Source organism: Diorhabda carinulata, chromosome X (genome assembly GCF_026250575.1).
Source record: "Diorhabda carinulata isolate Delta chromosome X, icDioCari1.1, whole genome shotgun sequence".
Classification (NCBI taxonomy): domain Eukaryota; kingdom Metazoa; phylum Arthropoda; class Insecta; order Coleoptera; family Chrysomelidae; genus Diorhabda; species Diorhabda carinulata.
Window position 1 is genome coordinate 32,260,986 of NC_079472.1, and position 12,395 is coordinate 32,273,380.

A 12,395-nucleotide genomic window follows, 5' to 3' on the forward strand; every position below is an offset into this window, starting at 1 on the left:
AGTATCGAAAATAGTTAAATGACGTTTCGGAGCGGTAATTTGGGTATTAGGTTCGTCGGGACGCTCCAGTCCGGGCCTGAGCAGACGGATGTCGTATTAAGGAGATTTGGTGCTTTACAGGTGGTGCAATCAGGTGAAGGCGCAACGTCACTATCGATACACAGGTTGGCCGAATCTAAGTATACACACAAGAGTTCCACGTCCTAGATAAGTGACTTACATACATACATGATGTTCCTTTTTTTATCGGGAACACCCTGTATACGAAGTAGAATTACAGAATCTGGGTGTCAAATATTGTGGTTCCTCACGATTTGGAGAAAATAGTTGGAGAATCGTGTTGATTAAGGACTACAACAATTTCTGACTATTTTCTGATACAATTTTTGTTTAAGTTTTTTTTTTTTTTAGTTACAACGTAGGTTTAGAGACTGATTTTTTTTCCTATTTGACAAGCGACGGACGAATTTATATCTTGCTTCAACAAATTATAAAAAAAAATTACATAAATTTTTATTCCTGAAAAAGTTATACAATCGTTCTTTTTATTTAAAATGATTATTTTATTTAAGCCATTTTAATTTATTTTTATACAAAAAATTATTTTTTATAGTCCATTTGTTTAGCGAAGCGAAAGCAATAACGATATGGTGTTACAGGGTGGTTATAACATTTACACTTTTATATAGTTTTATGGTATATTTTTTTATGTGTAATTTTTGTATTTACTATATATATATATATATATATATATATATATATATATATATAATCTGTTTCTTTTTTTACTTTATAGAGTGTAGGGGTGTTAATTTCACTATTTAGATAATTCCTTTAAAAAAGTTTGCAGTTCTTTTCATTTTCCTCATAATTTTTCGCTTCAACCCGTGATTTTTCCTTTTTTATGAATTTCCTTTCGTAGTGTCCCATGTTGCTAGGGGTTTTCCTTTTTCCTGACATTTTCCTTTCCCATATTTTCTTAACTGGCACTGTGTTATCCATTATTTGTAGGTGGCCCCCACCAAACTAGTTGTCTCCTTTAGGTTTAACGTTTAAATCTTTTTTATGTGCGATTTTCTGAGTATATCTCTGCTGTAACACTTTTGCTTTTTGTATTTTTCTGTAAATATCAAAGATTCACAGCCATATGCTAGAATTTCCTTTGGAGATTTCTTTTCTTGTTCCCTCTATTCTATAGTTGAGCTCTAAATCCAGTCTTCTTGTTTTTTCTATCATAATTCCTATGTATTGAAAGCTACTAACTTGTTCTTTAAGTTTCTTTTCAAATCTAATTTCAATTTTTTCTTTTACATTTTCCACGACCATAACTTTAGTTTTCTTTTTGTTTATTTTCATTCCGTTTTCTTTGAATATTTGTTTCCAGTTGTTTAAATTTTCTTGTAGATCCTTCTGATTATCTGCTATGATTATCATATCATCTGCATATTTAGTTGTCGAAATCCAATATGAAGAGGTTTAGTTTTTCTTTTTTGTACTTCTAAATTATTCATCCATGAAACCTGAGGATAATAATGGACTCAGACTGTCTCCTTGTCGCACTCCTTCATGTGTTGTGAACGTCTTTGATTTCATGTTTCTTTATACGGGCAATTAGTGATTAGTGGGACTATATCGAAAGCTTTTTCCATATCTAAGAATGTATAATGATTTGGATTTTGCTATTATTCTATAAATGATTTCTTTTGTAGTGAACTCATGATTTTCTGCTTTTCCGGAATTCACTTTGCATCCTTTCCAAAGTTGGTTCTATTTTAGCTCACAGCTCTTTTAGTTTGCACTGGTCATATCAAACCCATTATTTTCTTGAGACTTAAGAAATATGTATTTAGATGAGAATAATAATTTGAAAATATTATACTTATATATATATATATATATACAAATTAAAAAAAAATGAGGTTATAGTTTATGAAGATTAAACTTATTTTTATTACTTTCAATCAAGTAAAATGACTTCTTTCGCTAAAATATATTTTATTTACTAAGATCCTTCAAGTTTGGATTGATTTTTAATGATTAAATTGGTTTACGGTTCACCTAGTAAGTCGGTTTATGTATTTTTGGTAATATCGAAAAGAAAAATTCCTGGATATCAGTTAGAGGATTTTTTGGACCCTACGACTTAAAAATTATGACTGGCAATACCTAACCTAACCAAAAATCGAATAATTTAAAATTATTTTTCACTTTAATATCTTTATTTTTGTAAAAATCTTTTTTTAACAATATTGAAACGTCTACAAAGGTGATAAGTTCAATAACCAATTATTTTTTTAATCGAAATTTATATTTTTAGTTATTTTTAAACCCACTTTATTTCCGAAAAAATATTTTTCAAACCTATTTTTAATGTTTTTTGAAAAATAAATAACTACAACGTTTCGTATGTGATCAAATATGGCATATCAATTGAAATTTGTAAAAAGCAATGATACAGGATGTATCCGAAGAAATTATACTGATGGCATATTTCTTTTTTTATATTTCGATTACATTTTTTCAATGGATTAATCTTTTTAGAGGCATTTACTATTAACTGCAATAAATTTACTACTATTTTGAAAATCTTAAGTGAGATGTCACATATTCTCACTATTTCCCGAATTCCCGTGGGATTTAGTGAGGTTACGTTTGAAACTTTGATTATATCATTATATTTTGGAAAATTATTGTTCATAATTTGTTTCAGTGGGAATTTTTGACTTATTTACAAGATCCTTTCAAATTTCTTCTTTTTTCAACTTGTCATTAGTTATTTTCAGCCCTTGGTGACATGTCGTGTAATTTATCTTTATCCTATCCCTCTTCCATTAATCTTAAGGGAAATTTTACATAATCAACCTATTTACCCAATCCTCCAATTGATCCCACGTGGGATTTAGTGAGGTTATGTTTGAAACCTATTTTTTTATGCACATTTCCTTTTAAAGGAGCAGACTGCAATAAATTCACTTTCCGTTATTATTTACAATTTGTTTCAGTGTAGATTTATCAAATTTTTTTCTATTCCCTTTTCAACTTGCCATTAGTTCTTTTCACCATCTAGTGACACGTCTTCTAATTGCGTTGAGTAATATCCTTCAAAGTAGTCAACAGTTTGAATTAAACAGTTTTTCCATTTTTTGAGGCAGTCCTGTAAAGTACTTTTCCATCGTATTAATTTCAACAGTCTCTTCGTTATCTAACTAGCCTCCTTGAGGGACATTTTTAATCTACAAAAGAGCTAAAAGGTAGTTACATCGGGACTGTGTAGAGGCTGGCGAAGCTGTACGACTATCGTATGAGATTTTTTTCATCATTTTTTAAAATCTCTTCTCACCCCATGGTGACATATAGTGTAATTTATATTTACCCCATCTCTCTGCTCCTAATTTTAAGTCAAAGATCACACATTCACACAATTTTTCGAATTCTCCCATTGACCACACGTAGGGTTTTGTGAGGTTATGTTTGAAACCTATTTTTTTGAGTCACATCATCAATAATTTAATTTTCAGTTATTATTTACAATTTGTTTCAGTGTGGATTTATTGATTTTTTTCGATCTCCTCCATTTATTTATCTCCCCATCTCCCTCCCCCTAAACCTGAGAAAAATTTTTCGAAATTTCTATTTTTAGTATTGGATTTATTTAATACAATAAAAATTGCGTTATTTTCATCATAACTAGTATTTAGATATTCTGATATTTTCATTTATTCCCCCCTTTGACCCCACTCGGGTTTTAACGAGTTTAGATTTAAAAACTACTTAGTTCCATTTACAATTAAGGGGACTGCAATAATTTCACTATCAATTATTTTTTGAATTTATTACAAGATCTTTTCAAATTTATTTTTTTTTAAACTTATCACTAGTTTTTCAGTTAAATTATATACAGGATAACCTTAAACTATGACTTCAGGATTTATAGTATTAGAGCTACTTCTATCGAAGAGTATTTAGAGCTCGCTGTCCAGTTCCAAAGTCTTTATGTATTCTAGTATCTGGGTATCTGGTATCGACTGAAATATATTGAATTTATAATTGTTATAATTTTAAAATATGAAAAACCAGTCAGAAATTTGTCATTTGATTAATTCATTTGTTAAATAATAAGAACGAATGTATAACTAGGATGAAGTAAGCTTTAAGACCGTTCGCTGTCAACTTTGTATATATAAAAATCGGCTGTAAATTTTTTTCTCTAGTAAATATTAGCAAAAAAATGTATAAATAAAATAAAAACGAACTATATTGGAAGAAAGCATAGTTAAACTTGATTTCTGTAGTTGTTCTTCGGCCAAGTAAAGCAGTGTTTTTTTTTATTTATTTTTTTTTATTAAATAGAATACTTTGCTTAAGATTCATATAAGGTAGCCCAATAGCGTGGCTTGACTGAAAATCCCTTTCGCTATAGATAATACTAAAAAAATCTTTAAAAGGTATAAAAAGGACCCCGTAATTCAATACAACTACTAATCATGCTGCATGACTTTTTTATTGTTTTATATAAATGCACCTTTGTGATAACGACTGTTAGGATAGTTTTTTTTTATTAAACATTTGCAATTCCTATCCGAGATATTTCATATCAATTTTTCTTCAATTAACTTATTTTTAGAAAAGTGTTTTTAAAATATTAATTTCAATCGAATTAAATATATTTGTCAGAAAATATTTGTATATAGAAACTGAAAATCGAAGAGAAATGATATTTTTAACAACAACTAGAATTTAATTCAATTTATATTGTTATTATTTTATTTTTGAAACTATTTCTTACATATTAGAAAAAAAAATATTTTTTTGTCGTGTATACAAATGCTTTCTAATTATTTAAAATTTCATAGTATATAAGTTTTATTCGTAAATTTATATTTATTTTAAATAAAAATTGCACATACCTTTTTGTATTATTTATATAAGTGGAGATGATAGTTTTTGTCACATTATTGGGCAGTCCGGTATATACTAATACGGGTATTTATTTATTAATGAATTTCAGATCATTATCATTTTTTTCCTTTTTTTTTTATTGATTTCGTTCTAATGACATCGAATGCGTTGTTATATTTAGATGATGCCAACTTGACATGTTGCTTTGTTGGTCTTATATCGACAACATTTAATTATTGTGTTTAATTTTGAAAATGGTAGAATTTGAAATGAACTTAAACGAGAAAATAATTCCTAATTTTTTATAAAACAAAATGTTGTACAAAAATTAATAAAATGATTACAAAAATTATTGAGTTTTAATTGTATCAGTTTGAATTGGAACCTGAATTACCAAATTAAATAAATGTACTCATATTTTTAAAGAATTTCCAAACAAAAAAATATAAAAAAAAACAGATACGAGGTTTGTCCCAAAAGTACCAAATCTACATTCATTGGAGTGATTCTTCTTCATTCGATAAGTGACATCCTTCGAAGTAGTTAACCTATTAAAGTACAAGTTTCCAACTCGTGAAATAATCCCAAATATTAGTTTTCCATCAGAATATCTCATTGTCATCCAGCCGGTGTTTTTGAGTGACAATTTTAATTTGGGAGAGCTAAAAGCTGAAAGTAGCTATAGCGGGTTTGTATAGCTTCTAGTGAATCTGAGGTGTTTTTGATCATTTTTTTCAACTTCTTCTTACCCCATTGTTGTGGGATCAGCAAATCACATGTAAACGCTTCAAAATTAGTTTTTTTAATCATTTTTAAAAGAGATAAAAATTGACGTTCCGACTAATTTTAAGTCTAAATTAAAATATTTTGATAAAGACTCAAAAGACTTTTCACTTCTTAGATCTTTTCGTACGATTTTCCGTGATAATTTGTCTTCAGTTTAGGTTTCTTTTCCATTAAAATCAGTTGTAAGTCATGTAAAAATTTTTACATGTTATTTTAAATTTAAAATAAAAAAAGACCTAAAATCATTTAAATTATCAGCAAAAACATACAAAAAGGTCTAAGAAAAGTAAAAAGTTGAAGAAAATTATATTGGCATTGATGAAATAATCCTATTATTGGACGTATATGGAAATGAAACAAAACAAATCATGAAAAATTACGAAAACATCCAAAGAACCATTTAACTATCACTATATTAATACCGCCTGGTTTTTTGAACTCTGGATATGAATTTATGGAAACCTCAGTATCAACTAGTATTGTTGTATGTATATTCATTGTTTTCAATGGATATTTCCAACTTCTTCTATTTACTATCTCGATCCTTTCACAGAATGTTTGGAAATATTGATACTATTAAAATCAGTTATAATACATTACATATGATGTATTTTTAAATGCAAGTAGTGGTGAAATATTTGAATAATTACAAATTTCAGCTGTTAAACTTATACTTAGACAGATACAAATGATATCAAATTTAAATTGAGGTTAATTTTCAAATTTAATAACTTTTTTCATAATCTTTCAAAAATTGTTTGTATCTTTTAAGAGCAGTTACAAATTCTACCATATTATTTGAGGGCAATCTGTCTTTTGGATGCTTTTCGACTTCCCTTTTTTTAATACAACAAAAATGATGGGAGTATATTTTTAAATTTGTTCGTATTGATTGCGAATTTCTAACAATTAGTTTTTTATTTTCGCCTTTTTTATCTGTAAGTATAAAATAGTTGAGGGAGATTTATTATTTATGAATATACCTCTAAATGACTTTGTAGATATGTATTAACAAACAATAAACTATACCTTCCTACTTATATGTAATTATGACAAATTATAGTGTATCATTCTAACATTTTTAACAAATCATCATCGATTATCAAATAACCTTTATAAGCATTGATGGTATAATGATGGTCATCAAAGAGCGAAAATTTATTCATTTTGTAAAACTATAATGGAATTACAAACTTAGATAAGAAGCCCATCATTAAGAATCGTACAGAGTTGTACATAATATAATAAGCGAAGAAAATTGCACTAAAATTAAATACATAGATGGATTTTTTGTTTCAAAGTTTTATTTGCCTTTCCTTTTCAGTTCTGCCATAATACCTTGAAGATTTGGCATTAAGTTTTACTTCGCATATGGGAATTAACCTATCAGGTTTCTTTTTAAAAAATTTCCTGAAACATTCCTTTTGCGTCTCATCGTCATATCTTGTCAATTTTGTAGAATGTAATCTGGGAAGTATTTGTCAAAAACTTTGTTTCCTGGATAGCATCTTTTCTGGACATTCCTCGGCTACAAAGTCGACTAAAAACAGTTGTAATCACTTTTTGACCATCTGTTGACATATATTTTGAATTATTCAGATTCATTATTTTCTCAGTAACATTTGATTTAGTATCTATAATTTTAAATGATTCACTGATTCTGAAAATTAAATTTAATGCCAACCTGGACAAATTGTTTACTATTCAGTTCTTAGTGGAAGGTCCCTTATTTCTTTTCATGAAGATTTTCGCTATTTGATGACGGGCATCACAATATGCTTTAAAAGAAGCTTTAAGGAACTAACAACCAAATAATATTCAAATTTAAACATTAATTTCGATATAAAATGATCTTTACGAATATAAAAAGTTTCTTTTTATATTCGTTCTAAACTAAATATTCAAGTGAAGACACTTCCAAAGTTATCTATAATCATTTTAAAAGTCCTGGCTTGTACGTTATAAAAGACATATAATAACTCAAATTATTAAAATGTTTTTTTATTAAGAAATACATTATACACACTTTGCATAATTTTCAATAAACCGCTTTATTTTATATTATGTCGAAAACAAGTATCAATCTAGTAGAAATCTTGTAAGAACACGCTAAGAAAGGTAAAATGTACTTTATAAGATAACAAACAACTAATTGTTTAATAATGAAATACTAAACACACTTTTTACACTAACACTCACAATTACACTGTTTGACGCGCGTTTACCTTCAGTCTATGAAGACGATAACTTGGCTATCGAAACGCGCACCAGACAGTGTAATTGCGAGTGTACTCAATATGAGTATCACCAACGGTTCCAGAAATTCCATCTTAGTAATGATAAAATGTTACTTTTTTCTAACCTCTCAAATACAGTTAATTCGATACTTGTATCTAATAAATATCAGATTATCATACTATAGATTAAAAAATTTCTTTAATGGGGATTCCGTTAACTCATTGAAATAAAATACTTCCAACGCCCTTGAAGTCGTTGCTTTATTCGTGTTTCAGATTAGTTTGTTATTTATTTGCACTATTTTGAGGTCTTTCTTCCGTTTTACTTTACAGCGTTGCCGATTTTAGTAGATAACTTACCTAGGTATACTTCCAAAACGAATGTCTCAAATTAAATATTATATAAGGTGTCTCAAAAGAAAGCTCATATTTAAAAAAAATAGGAAAAGTAAGAAGTTTATTGCAAAAATGTTTGATGCATATTAAAATACATTGCTTGGAAATTTGTTAGCGTAAACTTTAGATTTGATATAACTTCACAGAAAAAAATTCATAGGTGTTAAATCGGGACAGCATGTAGGCCAACTTATGTCACCTCTCCTAGAGGTTTAAAGCAACATTACAGGTCAGGCTCGTCACGAACATACCGAGTAACACTGTCTACATTTTCGACCTACATTGGACGCTTGGATTTGGCTCCTTCAAACTCCTCGATCCTTTTTTCAATCAGTCTAGAGCATGGCGCAACAATTAAATGATGAATAGGCAAAGGTGAATTTTTTTTGAGACACCTTGTACATCTATTGAATGTTGCCTTATTCAAACTAGATAGATTTTTTCAATCAATATCGGAAGTAATAAAATTTTGTAGAAAAATTTTCATTATAGCCCAAGTTCTAAAAATTGTAATTGCCTGCCATAGCCTTGTTGATAAAAAAGATAAATAGAATTAGTATCTAATAAACTAGAAGTTCAAATAAATTTCACCATTGGCAATGTCGCCCAATACCAAGTTAAAGAAATCTGGCTATTCAAAACATCCTCAACAGATGGCGGGATTCCAAAACTCAAATAAGCGTCACATAAAAATACAGGACCGGTGTATATCTAGAGAATTTTCAATCTAAGCAATTACTTTGAACACTAATAGTTTTGACTGGAAATGGCTTCAATTAAATCTTGAATATTTTCGTTATTTAACAAAATTTTACTAAAAAAATCATCATAACGTTGTCAACTTTTCACTTATTGTATTTAGCAAAATTTTAATTACATAAAATGAAGTAAAAAGATCAAATAACCTCAATTTTTATACAAGATATTTTGATATATAGTTTTTATTTACAACTGTGATTCATATATTACATATTTTCAATATTGGGCAGTGTTGTTGATATTTTTATTTCATTTTTTGGGGAATTGAAAAATTATACAAAAAACTCAGTGATTGCTACATCAGATAAAATTTCACTAATAGGATATTCTTGTATGATTTAATTAATCATCGAGGTTTGTTTTAATCTGTCCATATTAGGATATTAAAAACGATATTTAAATCATTAGATTTCATAGAAAATTAAAAGAAACTGTATTATATTAATAATGTAAGAATAAATTGTACATCTTGATGTTTTTGTAAATATATTCAAAGCGAGTTCCTAGTTTTAAGCCAAAATAGTGACTAACACGACGAAATTAGAAATATTTTATTTAAAAATTTTAGTAATCATATGAGTTTTAAAAATAATGGTCTCTTGGGACTTTAGGACATTTCATTTGATGATTATAGGATTTTTCTTAATGGTTAGTTAATAAATTGGTTAACTTAAATATTCTTGACTATCTTTCTAAATGGGTACAATATTGAGAAAGTAGATGATGTGATAGTTAAATCTTGTTGTGTATATACAGGGTATATACCATAATATTTTTCTTGAAATTGATATTCTGGAGTTTTCCGAGGAGTTTCAGTTGGAATATTTTCATCTACCACTTCCGTTTATATTGATAATTTTTTACTCAACTCTTTTTTTTGCATTTGAAGATTTATCAAAAAAATGAAATAACTGAAATCTTGTACCGTTTCCATTTAAAAATAACGTGTTTCATCCAAAAACTAATTAAAAATCAAGGTTAGAATCTATTTCCTACCTAAACGGAAGTTGTAGATAACTACAATGAACATCTCGGAAAACCCTCGTATACAAATTTCAAAAAAATACAACACGTGATCGTCATTTATGATACTCTGTAAAGTAAGTATAAACACATTGAAATATTGAATGTATTATCAGTAACATCTATTTGAATGTTTAAAAATATTCTAGAATTTATTTTCAATGAGTTACAAGGAATTTCTTAACAAAGTAACGGAACGGATCAGGTCAATTATTATTTGACAAATATACAGTACAACTTATTTAACTGAAAATAAATTTCTAGGAATTTTCTCAACCAACACCCAAAGATGAAATATGTAATTTTCCATTAATCCAAAGTAATTATTGTGAAAATGTTTTTATTCGAATTTGTTATAAATTGATGTATATGACTATTACATAGACATAAAGTGAATCTGATTCGTCCATAAACGTCGACAAAAGTCAAATTCATTTCCGTCGTCGTTTGGTATTGTACAATGTGTTGCATATTTCATCCAATTTAATCTTTGAAAATAGCGTGAACGGACAGGTAAATAAATTTGCCACAAAATGAAAAAACTCATCGACAACTTTATAATATAAAGAAAATTTCTACAAACATTAATAATTCAATTTTAATAGACTACAGGAGTGGACGTCACACACCGCCATTGCTAGGTCAGGTCGTGTTGCCGATCGTGTATACGATTTTTTCATATTTTCGTAAAAAAATACCTTCTGGCACAAAACACATTACCATCTTATACAACAGTAAACTATTTGAACACTTTTTAAATAACTTAAAAGAACACACACTACCACGCAAACTTTGTTTGGAAAGTGAACCATAACAATGACGCCCGTGACATCACGGTCTGATTGTCTATTTAAATTTTGTGAACCAACATTTTCAGTTGGGAGTGAATTGTGGTATATAATAGTTTGTGACTCGTGTTGTGATTTTGTAGAGCCTAACCTACGTTAATATTTTCAATTATTAAAAAAGAAACTATCTAATATTAACGCATTTGGTTAATAAATAACGTAAAGATTAAAATCGTGAGTTTCTCGTTCAAAAACTTTTACTTTTATCCTTTTCGCCATTAACATAAATTTTTTTTTTCAATTTGTGGTATAAAAATCCAGAGACCATACATTATCTACAATCATTGATATTTAATTAGGTAGGGTAATATAGCTATGAAAATTTAGGATTAAAAATAACATTAACTACAGATTTACATCTATATATCTGAGTATATAACAAAAATATGTCTGAATAAATACGATCATGTTTATTTTTACTAATATGGTAGATATTGAATTAAAAGTTTCCAATGTCTAAATGTGTCTTTTAATGCAAATTGATTCAATAAATGAATATTTTCATTATACTGGAAATACTGTGACTTCGTGTCTATTTTAAGGGTTCTTGGGATAATTTGCTGTATCATTTGCATATATGTATATAAAAAATTAAATGATATTGCCTTTATTGAGTAGATTAAACAGTTTTTAAGCAAACAAATGGATCATTTACATCAGGCCTATAATTCAAAATATCACTGAAAATTTGATGGATTCTATGGTTCTATTTTTAAAATTTTGTTGGTTGAGATTCAACCTTTAGTTGAAGCCGAGTTTACGCATTATGAACATTAGATAGAGGTCGATTGGATGGTTTACGGTCGATTGGTTCAACCTTAACGAAAGTTAAGTTCACGTGGAAACTTCCAACAAAACTAGACTTGACTGACACACTCCTGTGCAAATGTCAGTTCACTCGGGTTTGATTGGTTAAAATTGAACTCTCAGTGCAGCCAACGCAAATTTTTCAGCAGAAAGCTCAGGTTGCCCAACGGATGTTTGCAAATGCATTTAATACCGGATGTTAATCATCGGTAAAATTTCGACGGGCGGTTGATTAACGTCAGGTCGAGCAAAACTTTCATCAATACTGACAGTTAGTGTAGCTCGGTTGTAGTTTCCACCCACTGTTTTGTTTTCAATGAAATCAGTTATTTCAAGTCAACACTTTTCATCAATCATTTACCATTTTGTTTATATAGAATATAGATTATTTAAAAATCTATTTTGTAAACAAAATTAATTATTTATTTTATAAAGTTGATTTGCCCGATGGATTTCTATCGCCTTTTAATTTACTAATAATGTACTGCATTACTATAGGAAAATCTGTTTCATTTTATTTGTTGTTGTTATGAAAACCTTAATTTTCTTAATAAAACTTTTAAAATATCAAGATCGGTGTTATATTTACAATCCCAACCTATTTGACTACAAAGTTTGTACAAAAATGATACTACAGTCC

The 12,395-nt window shown here is 28.3% G+C and overlaps 1 protein-coding gene across 1 annotated transcript in view; it reads left to right on the top strand.

Moving 5' to 3' along the window:
- Positions 1–12,326, top strand: part of LOC130902381 (cyclin-T) — a 32,304-nt gene extending 19,978 nt beyond the window's left edge. Inside the window, exon 9 of the mRNA XM_057814486.1 lies at positions 121–12,326. Coding sequence (XP_057670469.1) covers positions 121–207 — 87 coding nt within the window. The 3' untranslated portion in view covers positions 208–12,326. The remainder of the gene's footprint in view (positions 1–120) is intronic.
- The last annotated feature ends 69 nt before the right edge of the window (positions 12,327–12,395 follow it).